Source organism: Stegostoma tigrinum, chromosome 6 (assembly GCF_030684315.1).
Source record: "Stegostoma tigrinum isolate sSteTig4 chromosome 6, sSteTig4.hap1, whole genome shotgun sequence".
In the NCBI taxonomy this organism is placed as follows: Eukaryota; Metazoa; Chordata; class Chondrichthyes; order Orectolobiformes; family Stegostomatidae; genus Stegostoma; species Stegostoma tigrinum.
This window is the reverse complement of record NC_081359.1, coordinates 58,330,401-58,352,569: the sequence shown is the minus strand read 5'-3', so window position 1 is coordinate 58,352,569 and position 22,169 is coordinate 58,330,401. Positions and strand designations below refer to the sequence as shown.

At 38.7% G+C, this 22,169-nt stretch overlaps 1 protein-coding gene across 7 annotated transcripts in view; it reads right to left on the bottom strand.

Moving 5' to 3' along the window:
- Positions 1-22,169, bottom strand: part of tenm4 (teneurin transmembrane protein 4) — a 973,741-nt gene that overhangs the window by 418,028 nt on the left and 533,544 nt on the right. For all 7 annotated transcript variants that reach the window (XM_048532769.2, XM_048532768.2, XM_048532771.2 and 4 more), the window contains exons 2-3: positions 12,387-12,675; positions 3,036-3,299 (exon numbers count right to left, since the gene is read on the bottom strand). In XM_048532769.2, the coding sequence (XP_048388726.2) occupies positions 3,036-3,299; positions 12,387-12,612 (490 nt within the window). In that variant the 5' untranslated portion in view covers positions 12,613-12,675. The remainder of the gene's footprint in view (positions 1-3,035; positions 3,300-12,386; positions 12,676-22,169) is intronic.

Below are 22,169 nucleotides of genomic sequence, written 5' to 3'. Positions count from 1 at the left end.
TTTCTAGCAATGAAACATTGATCAGTACTTCATATACTCTTATAGTGCAGAAACCAAAATGGATGAATATAATGAATGCATTATCAGAGCTTATGAAATATTTGGGAAATTAATCAAACTTTGAAATGACTGAAAAAAAAATTGATTCGTGAACAACCTAAGCTAATTCATTGAAAAGATCAATTTGAGAGTCAAGACACTGTCATGACATTGGGTAACTACAAATTCAAACAAGAGGTAGATGCCATGTAATGTGACAGTTTAATGCATTATCAAAGGATGAAACTTTAGTTGGTTTTTGTATTATATTGAAAGAAACAAGAAAGGACATTGGATTGTTATTTTAGGACAAATATTTATAACAGGATATTTGATTTTCTGAAGAAGGGTCTAGGCCCAAAATGTTAGCTTTCCTGTTCCTCTGATGCTGCTTGGCCTGCTGTGTTCATCCAGCCCTACACCTTGTTATCTTACATTGAATTGTTAACTCTAACTTTGGAAAGGGGTCGGTAAATATCAAATTGCACCCATATAACCTACTGAAAATGTCCATCAAATGCAGAAAAATAGTAGAAACAGCCACCCATGTATGAATTTCATTGTTCAATCAATATACAGTTTTATCGTTTATTTGTGCTCCATCTAGCCTTTGTCTCTCTATTCACCACAGCATTTCTGCAGCTTCTAATTTGCTTAGTGCAACATTGGTGTCAGATTTCACTCCAAACTGTATATCCAAAATCATTATCATCGCATTACCTGCATCGTTACAAAGACTCTTTTTTCCACCAATGTTACATCTCTCAACTTCACCCCTACCTCAAGTCTTCTGCAGTTAAAACCCTCATTCATACCATTGTTGCCTATGGGATTGACAACGCACTCCTTGTTGGTCTATCATGTTTTATACCCCATAAAACGAAAGTCACTCCAAACCTCTGCTGTCCATTTCAAAAAGCATGCCAAGTTCTACTCACCCATCACTCCTGTGTTTATATTGTCTTGTAATCAAGTAACGTCTTGATGGAAATGTTTAAATCCTTGTTTTCAAATCTTTTTGTGGTCCCTAGTTTTGTTCTCTTCTCTTAAGCATCTCCAATTTTAATCACTCCATCAATAATGTTCATGCCTTCAGCATATACTAAATCTCTGGAATGCCCACCTTATTACTATCCACAACCCTATTACAATTTCCAGCTTTAAGACGCTCCTTGAAACCAATTGTTTACCTCTTTGGACATCTCACCTCATATTTCTTAATGAAACGCAGCTGGTTGGCTTGATGTCATATTTCATTTTCTAATGTTTCACTTGTTTTAACACAATATAAACACAAACTTTTGCTGTTGCTTTTTGTATATTTGACATGTTTTAAAAACAGAACATTGAATTTTGTGTTAGCCTTCCTTTGGTTTGAAAGGCATTCACTTTATGCCCAAGAGAGAGGTCAGTGCTGGCATGTGTCATTTTCATTGCAATACATGTGATGAGCAAGCAAAGCACTGATGCATTTGATGTGATCTGTGTCATCATGTTACACTGACAAAAAGGTTCAATACTGCTTTTTATTTCAGGAAGTCCTTGATGAAAAACACAGTTTGTTGGTTGTGTCATGAAGATGTGCTGTATCAAATGTAGTTTTTAATTCATCAGCTGCAAGTAGACAGTGGATCGACTTTAAAAGACAATGTTTAATGAATCAAGGGCATTAAGGGGAATTAGAAAAGAAATGCTGTCAATTTGCATTGCCATGTATTCCACACTCCACTCCATGTGAGATTGACATGGAGAATATATGAAGATATAACCAGAAACAATAAAGCCCTGGAGAAATGTTAACTGTTCCCTATCTGCCTTACCAAAAACAGAAATTCACTGGAGCCAGACATGAGAATGACTATACAGAAGTTAATTGCTGGGACACAGTGCCTTAATTCTAAAATGCCACTGGACAGACCTTAAACAAGAAAAACTACCTTTTTGGAGTAAAGACTGGAGCTTTAAATGTCTGCCACAGTTAAAGAGATATCACATGACTAGCCACACCAGGTGTGCTACTTGCATTCGGGCCAGCTGAAGCTACCAGCAGCTAAGAAAGAAACCCTCTTTCCTTGTCTCTCTCAGTAGCCCCATCTAAGATGGCAGTCTATCTGCCAAGTTTCATGATGCCTGCATTTCCACACGCAGACGAGGAACTTTAAAAGGTTTCCATGGCAGCACTTCCAGAAGAGAAGACTCAGCTGCAACCTTAAATTTCCAGCTGAGGACCAAAGTTTCAGATATTTACAGCCAAACCAGACAGCCATTTACAACCAATGAATACTCACGCATTTTGTCTTTCTTACTGAATTTCAACCTGTCCAAATTTAACATTTTGTGCTCTGTAATTTTCATTTTTGCATGTTTGGTATAAGCATGTCTGCAAGTTGCAGAATTCAGGGCATATGGTTTGACATTTTAATATCTTTAAACTAAACTGTTACCTACTAAAATTAAAAGTCTTGTCTGGGCTAATGCTTTGCCTTCCACACATAAATAAATAAGTATACACTGAACTGGCAAATGCATTCTTTAACATGTTCAAATCAAAATCTCTGTGACAATCAGACATGAAGTGTGAAAACAGGCAAAATCTTTTCACTAACAGAACCCGAAATTGCTGGGAAAGCTCAGCAGGTCTGGCAGCAGCTATGGAGGGAAATCGGAGTTAACTTTTCAGGTCCAGTGACCCTGCGAAGAGACGCGAAATGCTAACTTTGATTTCTCGTCACATTTGCCGCCAGACCTGCTGAGCTTTTCCAGCAATTTCTGTTTTTGTTTCTGATTTAGAGCATCTGCAGTTCTTTCAGAAACCATTTCACTCCTCATCATCTATTTATGACAGCATTGATAAAGCTGATTTTCATTCGAGTTCAACCACTCTGATGTTTAACTGCAAATATAGCACTCTTTGTAATGCAAACAATATAATTCAGAGATTCTTTATTCAAATAGCTTCTTCCAGGTGGAATTTAATTCATTTTTTGGTTTCTTACCATTTTCTGTATTCTCAAGCTCTGTGTCAGTAAGAGTGAGTGCAGAATTTGCCCGACTGGATAAGCAGGAGCTTCGTGTTGATTTGGCATTTTGTCCCCAAAGCCTCATTGCATTTTCAGGAGACATGACCCCATCTGTTTCAGTGTCAGAGCGCGCGGTTATCAAGTATCCGTGGTGTGGCAGTCCGAAATCTGTCCGATATCCAGTGCCAGGGTGAGGTGTAGCTTCAGTCAGTCCTAACTCTCGGAGTGAAAAATTTGAGCCTAGGAAACAACATTCAGTTTATCAGAAAATATTGCAAATGCTTCTATTGTTCAGTTATGCAAGACTTAAACAATTTTACAATGTAATTAGATGATCCCACCCCAACCATCATTCCCTGACATTCCTGTCTTCACTTAGATACACGAAATACAACTCTTGGAAGAAGAGGATAAAAAAGCTAAGCTAAAGCTATTCACTGCTGGCTAGAAGGAAAGTGCTGGAACTATGCACAGTTCTTTTTTTAACAATTGTAATGTTACTTTAGAGCTGTAATTGACTTGAAATGAATTAACACTTCATGTAATGCATCAATGACTAATGAGTAGAGGGGATTGAAAACTTTGGAAATATTGAGCACACTGATATCTTTTCCATGTAGGTAAGTGAAGAAACTTGCAAATAATCCATATTTAGTGAGACGATATTGGAATGCATACTTCACAACAGATACTTGAGCACAAAGAGCAGACAAAGAGAGGCCGAATATCTTTATACCAGAGAAGAGAGAGAGGATTAACCATTTATTGTCACATTCATACGTTTATAGGCAGTGACAAGTTTAACCCTAAGAAAATATTCCTCTAACCTCTAGAATGAAAATGAAGCAAAGACTGAAATGTGAAAGAAGCGAAGTGAATGGATAGGTCAGGTTTAAATGCATCAAAGAAAGACGGTACATGTTTGAAACGGATGGGTGGGGAGACGAAATCAAGGCTGAGAACATTCATCATTTTAGAAATAAAATGGAGAACATTTGATGAAAAACACCAACTGAGGGGCCTAGGCATTGAATTCTGTCTTTGGACTATAGGGCTGCCCTGGTAAACTAAAATAGCATTTCTTCTATGTTCATTCTGTTTTATTGAATTCTGCATTTGGTATCACTCTCAAACATACATCAGTGATCAGCTCATTTTAAATAAAAAAGCAGGATACAGTAACTTCTTTGTCATTTCATTAACAACCGACAGTCATCTAAGGAAAACAAGAAGTACTGTTATAACTTGACAATGTCTAGAACTGTTACAGCAAAATATTTCTTCCAAAGTCATTCAACACAACACTGATGAAGATAACAATGTGACAGCAGGTAAACTGCAATTAAATGAGCAAAGCAGAAGATCCAGAAACATATCTTAGTGAGAAATAAATCATTACTGTCATACAATTCTGGATGTCTATAGTCTGGCTATAGGCACTGCAGAAAGCCGTGGCAACATAAGCAAGTCACAGTTTTAAAAATAACTGTGTCTTCGAACAATTTTAAAGGCAGAATCTAAAACTATCAGGCTAGGCATTGCTGAGGTATAACATGTTGTTTACACTTTGGTTTCAAACATTGCTAGCAATGTTTGACAGCTGAGACCTAACCGAGCAAGAGAATAAATAACACATTCATCCTTGATTGGATATGCTCAAAATATAAGAATTGAAAAATGTATAAAGAAAGAAGGTAAATTAGCAGGGTGAATTCAATGTCAAATCAGAAACAGAAATAAAGACAGAGAAAGTCAGATTGAATTGGTAATGACAGCCTAAAGGAATTAAAAAACAACACTTTTGACTTTTGTTTTCTGAGCGTGGCATTGATTTGCAGCCATTAACAATTATATCAATAAAAGGTTGTGCACTAGATATTAGTTGCATATTAAACACAAAGTTAGGCGTAATACATCAATTAATAAAAACCACAGGGATCGTAACATTATGAAATCCTAAGAAATAGGAGCAGAAATAATCCATTCTGTCAATTTAGCCTGAACCAGTAATCAATCAATCATTGATTGCCCTGCAACTCTACTTTCCTGCTTTCTCTTCCCTCAGCCCCTCAATACTTGACTATCTTCTAGACCTTGTTGAATGCAGCTTATAATATAGTCAACAATTGAGCCTTCACTACTGTCTATGGAAGAGGTTAACAGTGGACTTGTGAAATTTGGCCAATAATTTGCATTGATTTCTAATTTGTACAGTGTGCATGACAAATTGCTCAGTGACTTATACATGAACAACTGCAAGTTTCTTTAAAACAGCTTCTTTTTAAATAAAATGGAATCCATTGTTAACCTTACATTTTTTATGGATACATTCTTCAGATACTTCTAAAATGATTACTTTCCACATAAGTCTCCAGCTCATGTCCACTAGTATAAGATGTGTCACTCAGCCCCTGCTTCATTCAAAAGAATTCTCAACAAAATTTTTGGGAATGCAAGACCTGAACATTTTAATTCAATTCAGTTCAATGCATTCCAGCTGTACAAATAGCCATAAGCCTCACTATCTGAAGCAAAATCAAGAAGAATAAAAAATTAATCTTTTGAAACTGAGGTAAATGTACATTTGTAAAAAGAAAGAAAAGGAAATGAAAACTTTTAACTTTATCACATTCTTCATCTTCCTGTCTCCTAATTGACTGTGACAGATATGGCCTGCTGGACCAAAATAAATACAAGCTGCTGAAAACAGTCTGCTCATAACTTTGACACTGAATATAAAACATGAAGGCGTATGGTCCGTTGATGCTATCAACATTGTTCACAGTTGCCAAATGTTTATTTTTTGTAGTAACTGCAGAATAAACAAACCAATGATGAAAGATTTCTCCTCTGGCCCAACAGTTCTGTTGTCTTTTTGAACCAACAGCTAAGATTAATTATGAACATACTCTATGTCATCAAAATCTGTTTGTTTGCTTTCCATTATGCTTGTTGACTCACTTGTGGACTTGGGAATCTTAGGGCCTGGGAAACCTTGTCAAAAATTATTAACAGTTACTGCCGCAATTAACTGAAAATCAAAATTCTTCACAATAAATGCTGTGGAATAGATATATTATCTTCCTGGAGCCTAATGTGCCCTTTTCATAACGTTCAAAATTGAGTGGTAGGAACCAGAAAATTTTGAGGATATATTCCTACCTGCTTTGATGTAAGAAATTGCATTCACTTTACTGTTAACATTTTTACTTCACTTTTCCCATAACAATTAAAAATAGTGATTAATCTGGCAGAATACTCGTGTCTATCAACATACAATATTGCACCAATATTTAATGTAAGCATAATTTTTCATTCAAAAATACTAAATTTAGAGAGATTGTTATTTTCTATTCAAATTATTCATAATGTCACTCAAAAATTTTTAGGGTTGCTAACCCACTATTTAGAAGCAAACTTGATTTTCAACATAAATGTCTTTAATTATACACGCATTTAAAAAGGCATTTATGTTCTATCAAATGGGCCATGGAGCACAAAAGACGCAAATATGAACTTACACAAAACATTGATTAAACCCACAGTTAAGATCACTGTTGGTGGTTTTGCGCAAATATTATAGAAAGGAAATTAAAGAACAAGGGATTGTGCGCCATAGATTTATTTTGGTAAGGCCAATAAAAATCACATGATTAGGTCATTATAGAGTCACTGGTAAGGTGCAAGCAACTGCTGGATTTCCACAGGGATGTAATTTTTTTTCCAACAATCAGCAATGGCTTCCTGGCAACCATTAGGTTATCATTTTACCAAGATTTTTAAAAATTTATTTCAAATGCTGTGAATTGTCATGATGGGATGCAAGCACATGCCCCCAGAACACTTGCCTGGGGTTCCAGATTACGAGCCCATTGTCATAACCATTTCATCGCTGCCTCCCTTACAATGTGAAAATCTCAAAGTTGCGACTAGTATTCCTATGTGTTCTTCCGTAGCCTGTGCGATTTCACACTCCCACATTGATGTCGGTGTTATTCTAAGACACATGATCATAGCCCCTGAATAAGCCAAGTATCGTTGAGAAGGTGATGGGCAGCTGCTTTCTTGAACCACTGCAATTGGTGGAAAGTATGTATACCCATAGCACTGATAGGAGGGAGCCCCAGAGCTTTGACCCAATGACACTGGAAATATGTGTGAGCCTGGAACTCGTGGGTGATAATGTTCCGATGCACCTTGTGCCTTTGTCCTTCTAGGTTGTGATAGTCACAGGCTTAGAAGGCGGCTTTGAAGGTGGCTTGGTGAGCTTCTGCAGTGCATCGTACAGATGCTACGCACTGATGTCACTGAGTATAGGTAATGGAAGGAGTGAATACCGAATGTGATACCAATCAAACAGGTTGTTTCATCTTGGATGGTATCAAGTTTTCCATTGTTTCTGCGGCTGAACATAGCCAAGTAAGTGGCATAGCATTCAACTATATTTCTCCCTTGTGCCTAATAGATGCTGGGCAGACTCTGGGGAGTCAGGGGATGAGCTATTTGCTGTAGAATTCCTAGCTTTTGATCTGTTCCTATAGCCAACATATTTATATGGCTAGTTCAGTTCAGTTTCTGGTCAAAAGTAGCCTCCAGGATATGGATTGTGGAAGATTCAGACATGGTAATATTACTGAAATGATAGTTAGATTCTCTCACATTTATAAATCTAAGGCCAGCTGTTCCCCAAGTCTTGCTGCACTCGAATAAACGTGGAATGTTTCGTTATCTGAGGAAAAAGGTGCAAACTACAGAGAATGTCCCCATTTCTAATCTTATGATTACAGCAAGATCATTCATGAGTGAGCTGAGAATGGTTGGGCCTCAGGCACTATCCTGAAGAACTCCTACAAAGATTTTCTGGAACCAAGATGATTGACCTCGAATGAAGCAAACATCAACTTTGACTGAACTAATGGAGAGTTTTCCCACAATTCCCAATGGCTCCTGTTTTGCTTCTTGATGCTACATTCAGTCAAATTACTGCCTTAATGTCAAAGGCAGTAACCCTTACTTCCCCTTGAGTTCAGCTGTTGTGTCCATGTTCAGACTAAGACTACACTGAGTCAGGAGCTGATTCAGCTTGAAAGAACCCAAATTAACAATTGATGGAACGGTTGTTGTTGGGTAGGTGTTGAGGCCTGTCCTTTGCTTTTATCATTGCTTTAGATAGCTGGGCAGTGTTGGTCAACAGCATGCATTATCATTTCATTGTTGACCACAAGTATTATTCAAAATGTAATAAATCTGACCCTGTATTGTTCTTCTGGTTAGCATCTATTTAGCTGTCTCAAAAATTGATTGTATTAACATCCACAGTTAAAGCTTCATTTCACTTTAGCCATAAACACAAATGTCAAACACAACAATTATTGTTAATATATTGTTACTTAGCCCATATTAGCTTTTCTGAGTAATATCACATTCTTTTGTAAGAACTTGGCTAGAGGTTTACACTCGTCAGCTCCTGGCCCAATTTGCCATTCCATCCAAGTAATGAATGGCTGGTCTACATCTTAGTTCCATAGATTTAAATTATTTATTGATCTAGAATTTATCAGTTTCTGTGGAAGATCTGTTTCAATATGTTGTTGACCTTTTCATGAAAGAAAACTTCTGAACTTCTCTCCAAAATGGTTTGGCTCCGATATGCCCTTGGCACAGACTTCCCCAACATCAGGAAATGTTTCTCCCTATCTGCCGTGTCATTTTTGTGGAAGTTTTAAAAAAGAATATCAATCATATTATCTCTTTCCTTATGTATTCCAGGGCAATCAGGCTACTTTATGTAGTTTCTCCTCATATGAGCATTTCCAAGAATAACTTACTTTCCAGGGAATCAGTGTTTCACTCCTTCTAAAGTAAACTTATCCTTTCTGATGTTGAAACTGTACTTTACTTGCTGTTGCAGAACTTACTTCCTATTATATGTGATGTGAACTGTTGAATTTATTATATATAATATTCACATAATATATTTACATATGCACGCATATACGTGTGTGTAATTGCTAATCGTGAATTTGGTTTGCTGGCTTTTGAGTCAGAAACCAGAGGGTTTCCAGTGTATCTGAAGTTAATAGTAATAATTGACCTGGAAGTATTTCTGTTACCAGGGTGATTTCCTTTAAGTCCATCTTTGAGGCTTAGCTTTTAGAACTTTATAATTGAACAAGATAAACAAGCTCCAATTTAGAATGTTAGGAGAGTCTTTTTTTAATCTTCAAGCAAACACCCTTAGTTTAGAAAGAGAGGTATGTTTTTCTTTGTTTTGGAGCAGTCTCAGTGATGTCCTTAAAATAGGATAGCTGCATAGAGCAGTGCTCCTGGAAAGGAAAAGATATATAGTGAACTAGGAAAAAAATAGAAATTGCTGGAAAAGTTCAGTAGATCTGGCAGCATCTGTGGAGAGAAATCAGAGTTAATGTTTCAGGTCCAGTGACTCTTCTTCAGAACTGGTTTTGTTCCTGATTTCCAGCATCTGTAGTACTTTCAGTTTTTCATATTGTGTTTTTAACTAGGTTACTTCACAATGAAGAGTTAATGTTAATTCCAGGCCAGAAGTGCGGGGATAAAACCCTGAAGAAGTTACTTAAAGCAGAGTCAATTTAAGCCCGTAGATAGTACTCCTGAAAGAATCTCTCCACAGTTCAAGTCTAAAGATAAAGTCACAACTGAATTAACCTATTCAGTTAGATTGCTACAGTTGTCAGATACAGAGACTCTGGTCTGAATACTGTATGAATACTCATATGGGTACTTTATCAGTGGTTTATTTCAGGCACTATACAAAACCTATTTTGCTTCTTTTTAATTTATAAAGGAGTGTTCTAGGAGTAATGGGATTATACTTTGTGTGCTTAAAAATCTTTGAATTTGTATTAACAACTGATAGTTCTGTTTATTCTATTTTTTTCTTTTGTTAATAAACTTCTGTTTCATTGGTAAAGCAAAATCTGCAGCATTGTTTGATTAGTTTCAGCGAGAGACCACTTCTCTGAAACAAAAAGAAATAAAACGATGAGCTATAAAACTGAGTTCCTGTCTAGTATTTTGACTTGTCTGGCAATAACATCAGCTGGGGTCATAACAATATTATAGCCCTCTAATTATGGAGATTAGCAATCTATCAGTCATTTTTTTTGCATGTGTACTAAAGTTTATTGATATAAATCCATGACCCTTAATCTTTCACTGTTTAGAAAAATACTTAAATCTATCACTGTCTAATCCAGGATTTATCTGCATTGAGGTCCATCTATCAAAATGTTTACCTTTTTGCTTAATGCATCAACTTTTTTATGCCAAAATAATTTTATTTTCTGACCATTATACCATCAATCTGTACTGCTGGCAAACTTGGATAGGTGGCTTTCTATTGCATTATAAAACTCAACAAATAATTGAGGCTTGAACATAGATCCTTGTGGGCCATCTCTGTTAATCTCCTAACCAGGCCTAATATATACATTCAAATCTACGACTGTATATTTCCACAACTAATCTCCAATGAGGAAACTTTTCGAATGCTTTATGGAAACTTATGTAATCGATGTCCTTAGGAACTTTCCTGTCTACTATCTCATGAACATCCTCAAAATATTTCATAAGGATCATTGTACATAACCTATCCTATAATCACCAAAATTGGATTTTCCAAACAACCCTAAAATTTCCATGTGCTCTGCCACCCTGCCCTTATTACACACTGCAATAATTTCCCTGTAACATGCATTAAATTATCAGGTCTGCAATTCCCTGATTCTTAATCTTCCTTCAGCAGCAGAGTTACATTTGCAATTTTCCACTCTAAATGGACAATTGCTGAATTGAACGCATGGTTGAAGATTACAGCTAAAGCACCTGCAATTTCTTCAAATATTGTTTTTAAAGCTTTGGGGTGAAAAACATAAGGATCTGGGATATGTCAGTCTTTAGTGCGCTGTTTTAAAATACTGATTTCTGGCTTTAGTGAGTTTCAGTCCTCATTTCTCTTTGCATTTCCCTAGAATATTTAGGTTATTATCCGCTTTGTCACTCTGAAGACTGACATTTTTTTTGCCAAGTGTACAATTTCCTTTCTCTTTAAAGAAAAGGCTCTAGGTTAATCTTGTTAACTCTCGTAAATCTGGATCATTTCTGTTACCAGTCCAGCCTCCACCCCCCGCAACACACACACTGATGTAAACACCTTAATTCATTTGAGTTTTCGTTATTGTAAAAATTGCTATCCCCAATGATGACTTCACCTCACTAATCCCAGCAACCCCAAAAGTTTCATCCTTTCCTGCATGTCATACAAATCTTTGATAATTGCTAATGTGCGACATTCATTAAACAAGCCCTCTTCCAGTATCAGATTTGTCTTCTCCATCTTCATATCCTTCAATAGGTCATTTGTTTCTGTGATATTGGATTACTGCACATTTGCATTCTCATCACTCTATCATTAGAGGTTGACATTTTAGTCGTTAGGCCTCTTTCCTTTGATATTCTCTTTATAACAAAAATATCCTTCCTCTCTTCAAATTTTGAGCATATCTCAAATAAAAGGTTTACAAGGATGTTGCCAGGATTGGAGAGTTTGAGTTATAGGGAGAGGCTGAATACACTGGGGAGTTTTTCCCTGGAGCTACGAAGGCCAAGGGACGACCTAATAGAAGTTTATAAAATCACGACGGGCATGGATAGGGTGAATGGCCAAGGTCTTTTTCCCTGGGAAGGGGAGTCGAAAACTAGAAGGTATTGGTTCAAGGTGTAAGGCGAAAGATATAAAAAGGACCTGAGTGGTAACTTTTTCACATGGAGGATAATGCATGTATGGAATGAGCTGCCAGAAGAAGTGATGGAGGCTGGTACAATTACAACACCTAAAAGGCATCTGGTTGAATACATGAATAGGAAGGATACAGAGGGATATGGGCCAAATGCTAGTAACCGGGGCTAGATCAGGTTAGGATAGCTGGTTGGTCGGATGAGTTGGAACAAAGGGTCCGTTTTGGTGCTATATAATTCTATGGCTCTGTCTATATTGCACATTTTTTCTCCTTTTTTCACCCTTCAACCCTGTTCTGTAAAGCAGTCAAATTTTTGTTTTGTAAACAGTGCTGCACAAACGCAATTTTGTATTAGTTACTCTATATTTCATTTAAGCATAACATTTCTGTCTTATGTGACTACCAAGCAATTAACATCGAGAAATGAATTATAGTTATTCACAGGGAATGTCTCCATTCAGTACATATCATTAAACCTCTGAACTGGTTCAATGCTTTTGACTTGCCCTTTTCTTTGCAGTAAATTTATCTTCACCATGATTCAAGGTACCTGGTCGGCCGTATTCATCAGATTCCTGATGAACGACTTCTTTGACACGATTACCATAGCCTAACCGTGGATCCTGATCATATGCTTTGAGTGTTTCACTGGAACTGTAGGATTTTTGAGGTGCTTTGCTGTCTTCACTATCCACTGAAGAACTGGTGTACCGTCTCTCCTTTTCACGTCTGCTCTTTGTTAAAGACCGGTAGGGTTTCCGTTCTTTTATATCCATGGCTCGTTTGAGTAACTTTCCAACATCAATAATTAGCCGTAAGGGATTTTAGCCCAAAATATTCTGCAAGAAAGGAAAATCAATACCAGAAGTAAGCTGAAGGAATGGCACTGAGATTTACATGGAAAATGTTTCAGATTATTATTAAAGAGAATACCATGAATGTTAAGTCATCTCTCTTTAAGCACTGCAGATTTAGAATTTACCATTCTATCATTACAGGTTAATACTTAGCTGAAAAGCTCTCCTGTGGAGCCCTGGAGACATATTTCTTCAAACTGAAAATATGCCGGATTTTCTCAGCTTTATGTTTGGTGCAGGGATTCTTATGAAGTTCTCTGAAAGGTGTTACTGATTGTGTACATCGAGCTGTCTACAGCCAATCAAGACAACATGGTTTTGTAAATATTTTTTGGCTTTTGATGGGGATTGCATTACAAAAGCAAAGTGAGTTCATAAACACTCTGTGAACAGACCAACGGCATGGCTGCAATCATGGGGACTCTAGTGGCAGCTCATATCTGATGTAGACAGAAAGCTCAATCTTAATTTTACGTGCATGAACTCACTCACCTCCTGGCACTGTAAAAAACATTTTATTACATTACCGTTATGATACCAGGAGAGTATGTTGGTACTGGTATTTTCTACACAATATAGCCTTCATCTGAGTTTTTTGAATATATGTGTAGGTGTCCAAGGAAGGCCAGCAGCATTCAAGGCTCCAACATATCATATAATCATAGAATTATACTGTACAGACATGGTCTTCAGCTCATTGAGTTTGTAATGCCAAATATAGACAACTACCTACTTTAACTCCACTCTTCTGCATTGGCCTATAGCCTAGCATGTTTTAAGATTTCAAGTGCTCCTTTAAATACTTGTTAAAGGTTATTAAGTTTCTCATCACAACTACACTCCTGGGCAGTGCATTCCAAAACCCAACCACTCTCTGAGTGAAAATATTTTTCCTCAACTCCCCTTTAAACCTCCCTCTCTCACATTAAAATTATGCCCCATTGTTATTGATGCTTTGATTCCTTTCTATTCACCATATCCATGCTCCTCATCATTTTATTCTCCATGATCAGGTCCCCCCTCAACCTTCTCTGCTCCAAAGGAAACAATCTGAGCTTATCTAGCCTCTCTACAGGCCAAAATGCTCCATCTCAGGCAATATCCTGGTGAATCTCCTCTGCACTCCTTCTTGTACAATCACATCATTCCTATAGCGCAGAATACTGCACACAGTGCTCCAGCTGTGGCCTAACCAAAGTTGTGTACAGTTCCAACATAACCTTCCTGCAAGCATTTCTGTATTAAGACAAGCATCCCTTATGTCTCCTTAATTACCCTACTAATCCATCCTGCCACCTTCAGGGATCTGTGGACAAGCACCCAAGGTCTATCTGTTCCTTTGAGCTTCTTAGCACCTTGCCATTCATTGAGTATTCCATTTCTTGTTCCTTCTTCCAAAGTGCATCACCTCACATTTATCAGGGTTTCATTTTAATCTGCCACTCATCTGCCCATCTGACCAATTCATTTATATCTTCCTGTAACCTAACACCTTCCTTGTCACTGTCAACCACTCAGTCAATCGTCGTGTCATCCGCAAACTTACTCATTATTCTTTTCAAGTTCTCACCTTTATTATTTGTGAATATCACAAACAATAAGGGATACTGTCTGTTGTACATCGCTGCACACCGGGCTCTTTCCCATGTGAGACTTTGTCAAAGGCGTTGTTGAGATCCATATAAACTAAACCTACTGCCTATCCAAACGTGCAGTTACTTCCTTACTAAATTGTACCAGATTTGTTACACATAACTTCCCCCCCAACAAGGCCTTGCTGACTCTTCCTGATCAAGCCTTGCCCTCTAAATGGAGATTAATTTTCTTCTTTACTACTTTTTAAAATAATTTCCCCTGTAATTGTTGTTAGACTCACTAGTCTATAGTCTCTTGGTCTATTTCTACCACTCTTCTTGTAAAATGAAACCACATGAGTTGTTTTTCAGTTCCTGAACACTTACACTTTCTTTGTGGCAAGACTGATTTGAAAATTTGGGTCAGGACAGCTGTAAGTTCCTCTTCTGTGTCCCACAGCACCCTGGAATACAACTTATCCAGTCCTGGGGATTCGTCTGCTTATAAATTTGCCAAAATCTCCAATATCTTCCCACTTCTTACATCAATCTGCTCAAGAGCTTCACAGTTCATCTTCTCAAATTCTGTACTTGTATCCTCTTTCTCCCAAGTAAAGGCAAATGTGAAATATTCAACAAAAGCCTTTCTTCTGGCTTTATTCCCAGATTGCCCCATTGGTTCCTAATATGCCCTACTCCTGATCTCTTCCCCTTTTTATGCATTTGTAGAATATCTAGTGTTTCTTCCCAGTCTTGCCTACCAATGTTTTCTCATGTCCCCTGTTGGCCCTCCAATTGCTTTCTTGAGATCCTCTGCACTTTGCATACTGCTCTAGTGCTTCTGTTGTTTTATTTTCTTTCTATCTGTTATATGTCTCTCTTTTCCTTTTGACCCAGTACTGAATATTGCTAGACATCAAGGATTCTCCTACATTTCACCATAAATGGAACATGTTGGACCTGTACTCCCTCCAGTATCTTTTTGAATGCCTCCCACTGTTCTGCTGTAGATTTACATTCGAGCAGCTGTTCACAGTCAGATTCAGTCTTATTTAAATAAAATCTACCTTACCCAAATTCAAAACACTTTTTTGCAGACCTGTCTTTCCATTAGAAACTTAAAATACATGGTATTGTGGTTGCTATCACTAAAATGCTCCCCTACTGTCACCTCAGACACTTGTCCGGCTTCATTCCCCAGAATGAGGTCATGCACTGCACTGTTCCTGTACAGTCAATTACGTATTGAAAGTGAAAGCTCTCCTGCATACATTTTAAGAATTTTGTCCCCGTAAACTCTTTATACTACTTTATACTTTATTCCAATCAATAATGAAGTGCTAAAATCCCCTAATATAATTATCTGATCATTATTTTTATATACTTAGTAGATTGGCTAAATATTTGCTCCTCAACTGCCATCCAACTGTTTGGGAGCCTATAATTTACTGCTAACAGTGTGACTGTCCCCCTTTTATTCCTAAGTTTTGCATACAAAATAATTTGGTAGCACTTCCAGGATACCATCACTCCTTATTTTTATACTTCATTTCCTTTAAAATACAGGTCAAAAATTTACTTACTTTCCCTATTACCTGCTGAACTGGTTGCTATCTATTTCTGAATCATGCAGCCCTGTTTCACTGATGCTTATATTCTGACACCTCCTCAGCTACACAAAACGTTTTCCCTCACTTGCTTTTGTTACCCCAAACTCCTTCAGACCTCCTCATCTTCTTTTCCCCACATGCACCAACCCTAACAGTTATGCCACTGCTTGTGTCTTACTCATTCACCTCCCTTATGTCATCAGAGGAGAAGGCATGCCATAACATGGTGCAGCATTGTAAGACAGGTGGCAGGGGCTATTAGATGTCAGTGTCCTCACCCCTTCCTGTAAAAGGACACCTGCTCTAGTAGTAGATGACAGGGACCATTCCTGTGGAGTCATTCATGTCCTGAGTTCCGAGTATGTAACAATTGTCACTTGATAGCAAAAGTCACATTATTCAGGCATTGAATAACATTACTAACCAACAGCTGCAGCACCTTTGGCCTCTTATGTCATACAGGTACATTCACCCTTTCAAAGATCAGTCCATCTCCCTCAGAGGAGAATTCCTTGATCACCCTAGATGCCAGTGCTTTTCACCACTTGTGTGATTGTTTCTGTCTCTGTTTGTTTTCACCCTCCATCATCATTCCTTGGGCATTACTAAAGCACTATGTTTGGGGTGCACAATGAGTACGAAATAGATTGTGTGGGAGCAATGTGTGTGCATGGTACCAGCTCAGTCTAAGAGCTTAAGTCACTCCACACTTGCATACCATTCATGCACAGGACTGTACATTTGAGGGTGTTCTGAGCACTGACAATGACAGGGAGGTGTAACAGAAAGAGATGGATAATGTTGCAGAATAGCCAGTGGGTCGGTACCCTGGATACCTGTGTTGCAAGGGAAGCATGTGTTGGAGTGCAATTTTGCTGAAGCATAATAGTTGCAGATGCATCTCTGTCACCTATATGATGGCTCACCTATCCTGACTGTTGTGAGCCTCTTCACAGCCGCATATGTGTCTGACTGATGTGGCAGACTGATATACGACAAGATGCTAAATAAAAACTGAAAGAGCTGCGGATGCTGTAAATCAGGAACAAAAACAGAAGGTGTTGGAAAAGCTCAGCAGGTCTGGCAGCATCTGTGGAGAAAAAAAATCACAATTAATTTTTCGGGTCCGGTGACCCTTCCTCAGAACATTCCTCAGTTCTGAGGAAGGGTCAGTGAACCCAAAACGTTAACTTTGACTTTTTCTCCACAGAAGCTGCCAATCCTGCTGAGCTTTTCCAGCAACTTCTGTTGTACGACGAAATGCCCCTGACTGAGGAATGGTGCAACATTATGGTGTCCTACCTGGCTGTGTGACTGCACCAATAGCTGGTGCGAGGGATAACATGCATGCTGTAGGCATACCATGAACGGTCATGACCAAAATGACGACTGAATTTTTTTGCAAAAAAAAAGTGTCCGAATGCAATCTGCAATAGCAGGGATAGCAAGGGAGTCACCCAGGTAGGCACTTTGGTTCACTGTGGGATGTGTTCTTGTCCTTGGCCCAGTGCCTGTACCCAATGCAGGGCACAGTGCCAGTGAATTAGAGGATGGCAGGATTTTGGTGAAGGTTTCTTGAAAGTGGAAAGTTTGGTGGAATGTACTAATGGATTGCACCCGCTGCGCGGTTTGGCTGTGGGCAATATGGAGGTATTTTGGAGCAAATGGCAAGTTGAACTCGCCAAAAACCCCCTCTGGTTTCCGTGTTGAGTTTTACTAATGGCTTGTACGGTTTGGCAAGATTGCATATGATAGTGAGTTTGGTTGTTAAACAGACATTTCATAACCAAAGATGAATAACAATTGTGAACTCGCTGCTGCCTCGGGAGAATCTCAACTTGCTGCTCAAGAAAAGTGTACAAGATGCGAAGGGATGATCCCAATATCGAGATGGGCTTTTCTGAGCATCTCACAGTCACCCATGTTACTCAGAGCCCGGTAAGATTCTGCCCTACATTCCATCTGCCAAGTTTTTGCCCAATCAATCAATGTATCTACATCCATCTGAAGACACTTGGTTTCATTCCCACCACTTGCCTTCCACCTACTTCTCTGCCGTCTGCAAACTCGGCAATAGTACACTTTAGTTTCAATGTTCAACTCAGCTTAATGGCAATGATAATATAGTTTCTGGTACTGTATACCCAAGGCTGGGAGGCCAGATCACTCAAATGGCTCAATGACTATTGCGTGGTTCAGATTAATGCTAACGGCACAGGGTTTAATCTCTACTCTGGCTGAGGTAGAATTTAGGCCTGCCTCCTCACATAGCCCACAGCAAAAACAAATTATGGCACGTTGCCATTGTTTGGTAAAAGACAACAAAATGACATCAAATGCTATAATATACAAGTCACCCACTGAATAAAGTCATTACAAATAACAATTTTATAACATGTAAAGAAGGCAAACATTGTTTTCAAAAACAAATAAAAAAAATAAGATTAGTGAATCAAAGCAGTCTTTTCCACCATCTGAATTCACCATAAACTGTATACTTACTGCTGACAATATTATAAAGTCATAAACATTTCTAAAATTTACAAAAAGCTGATTAAACCTATTGTGTGTAGCTTACTTATGTTTCCGTTCAGGATCTTCAGGTCTGTGAAAAATTTAATTCTCAAGTGCCTATACATTCCCTAATTCTATAACATTTAGCAAGGGTCTGTAAGTTTAGCAATGGCAGTTTCCTTCCCTAATAGACATTAATGAACCAGATGGTTTTTTTTTGATAATTGATGATTTGTCATCATCACTGGAGTCTTATTGCCAGATTGAATTCAAATTCACCATCTGTTGGGCCGGGGTTCAAAATTACCTCCCCAGAACACTAACGGTCGAGTGACAATAACACTGGGCCGTCACCTCACTGGCAATATTTCCAGGGCAGGATGGTGAGTAGCTTGGAGGGGAACTTGAAGGTGTTGGTGGTGTTCTCATGTATCTGTTACCCTTATCCTTCTGGATGGAAGTGGTCTTGGGTTTAGAAAGCGCTGTCTAAGGATCTTTGGTGAACTTTTGCAGTACATCTTGTAGATAGTATACGCTGCTGCTACCAAGCAACAGTGGTGGAGGGAGTGGATGTTTGTGGATATGACACCAATTAAGCAGGCTGCTTTGCCCTGGATTGTGTCGAGCAGTTTGAGTGTTGTTGAAGCTGCATCCATCAAGGCAATTGGGAAGTATTCCATCACACTCTTGACTTATGTCTTGTAGATAGTAGACAGGCTCTGGGGAGTCAGGAGGTGAGTTATTCGCCACAATATTCCTAGCCTCTGACTTGTTCTTGTAGCCACTGTACTTTTATGGCGAGACAAATTGATTTTATAGCTAATGGTAGCCCTCCAGAATGTTGATAGTGGGAGAAATCAGTGATGGTAACTCCATCATAAGGATGTATGTTACATCAGTGAAAGACTATAGTTTGTGCATCTTCCAGACTAGGACTGTGTGACAGGAAGCTGCATTTTGTATTCAAAGCTGAGAAAATCTAATCTATCTATTGTGTGATATTCCGGAGAAAAAAATACCTCACAGCTCACAAGACAGAAACTGAGAATTTATAAAGTCAAATTTACAGATTGGATGGGGAAGAATATTTCTCTGGATTAGTTTAACTGTAAACTGACACTGTTGGGGAATAGATGGGATCTTGTTCTGCTCTACCTTTGAAATTGCTAAAACTGTGTTATCGTAGATAGCATGGTAATTTATTTTGTATATCAAATTTCTGTGGTATTATTAAAATCAAATCTGCATAACATCTGAGACTCCTCAGATACTAAAACAACTTGTGTCCAAATGCAGCAAGACTGGATAGTATCGAGATTCGGGCTGACAAGTGACAAATAATATTTGTGACATATAAGTGCCAGGCAATGGCCATCTTCAACAAGACAGAATTCAACCATCACCCCTTGACGTTCAACAGAAGCTAAATGTCCCACCATCAATTTTCTTAGGGTCTCCATTCATCAAAAACTGAACTGGACTGACTATATAAACACAGCAGATACAAGAGCAGATCTGAGGCAAGGAATCCTGCAGTAACTAACTCACTTTCTGACTCCCAAGTTCTTGTTCACTCTCTACAAAGTGAAGTCAGGAGGGTGATGGGATACCTCATTTGCCTGGGTAAGTGTAGCTCCAACAGTACTCAAGATGTTTGTCACCATCCAGGACAGAAGAGCCCCCATTGTTGACACCAAACCCACAAACATTCATTCCTTCCACCACTGATTTTCAGTAGAAGTAAGGGGTACTACAACAAGATGCACTGCAGATATTCACCAATAGTCTTTAAGCAGTACTTCCCAAATTCAAAAACACCATCAAGAGCAACAGGGAAAACCACTATCGGTAAGTTGTCCTCCAAGCCATTCGCCACTGACTTGGAAATATATCATCATTTCTTTAGTGTCCCTGGATCAAAATCTAGGAGCTCCCTGCCTAACAGCATTATGGGTTTACCCATGTCACACGGACTGCAGCAGTTCAACTCAGTAACACACCATCACCTAGTGCAACTAGGAATGAGCAATAAATGCTGGTCCACCCAGCAGTCTCCACTTCGCAGAAATGATTTACCTGGAGATAGTTTTCATTCTGGGATCTGACTTGTCAAGGGTAACATCCACTGGGATCATAACAGTAGTTAGCATAATATAACTAAACAATTAATTTGAGACTCTAGACATGCCTTTGTCACAGTGCACCCATACAATCTTGAGGATACCACAACAATAGAGAATGTACAAAAGACCAAGGGAAACAGTGGGATGTCTTCAGGCTTGAAAAACTAGAAATGGAAATGCTAAGTCATAGCATGGTTTATGTTGGGAGACTGGGTGCTCAGTAGGTTAGAATGAGCAGAGATTGATAAAAGGATGGAATGTGGTTTGGGTGTCACGATGTGGAGGTGCTAGTTTTGGACTGGGAAGACAAAGTCAGAAGTCACATGTTAGCAGGTAATAGTCCAACAGGTTTATTTGAAATCACAAGCTTTTGGAGCGCAGCCCTTTGGTCAGGTAGTTTGGATGTGGTCGAGGTTGGACCCCAATCAGAAGGACACAGGTTCAGTCAATTTGGAAGCATTTTCCATGTTCTTTCATGTTGCTACCAGTAACTGATACAGAGCATGCAGCAGTGAGCTGCTGATATCATTGTAGTCTCTTAATTTCTCCAATTGTTACTGATAACCAATCACAATGCCTGCCAAATTGAGCAGGAACACACTCATCTAAAAATAAGTGTAGCATTAAGAAAGTATTGCAAGCAACTGGCCTCTTTGGAACTGTTTGCATGTGTGTCACAATATACAGAATCTTTCTCACGAAAGCCTGTGAGTGGTAGCACTGGAACTTGGCACACTTGCTTACAGAAGATTATCTCTGCTGATGTTGACAGAAGGGTGATTGGTCTATCACATCAATGCTGGCAGGCTTAACCTACATAAAAGAAGCAGTGCAGACTGCTGACAGAATGCTGATCACCTGACTGGGAGGTGGGTGGGGAGGCAACACAAAATACAACCGGATGATGGAACTGATGAGTTGTCTTCCTACACTCCAATCACATTCCTCAAAGTATTGAGGAAACATCGGAGAGTACACAAGTACTAGCAACCACTGTCTTGTTGTACCGGGTTACAGTTTTTGCTACATTATGTACATAATCATTTCAGAGTCTAACTCAGAATGGGGGACTTCAGTTTCCAGGTGCCCAGTAGAAGCCTAAACAATTACTTTTCTCAAGTCCCAATGCACATCTTTCAGAGTATGTTCAGAGACCAGAAGATCTAGACCAGAATAAAGTAAAACAAGCATCACTGTCTTCAAGTAAAGTCATAGTGTTTCAAACAGATGTTAAAGAGTCCATTTCTGTAGCACTTGTCATGATCACTGGAGTCACAATCACAATCAAAGTGCTTTACCCCAATAAAATAACTTTGAAGTGTTAGTATTGTTCTATAGGAAAGGCAGCAGCCAACTTATGACAGAAAACATACACAAACAACTCTACAAACGTGACTAGGCTGTTGATTTTTGTGATGATGATAAAGTGATAAATAAGAATAAATAATGGCCAGAACACCATGGATAAGTTCATGGCTCTTCCTTGTAGCACAAGGGATCTTTTACGTCGATCCGAACAGGCAGATGTAGCCTCAAATTAATGTGTCATCTGAAAGAAGGTATTCCCACTGGCACAGGCCTCCTTCAGTACTGTGTTGGATAGTTAACCTTGGGTTCTATCCTCAAGCTTTGGAATGAACCCGTATCTTCATCTC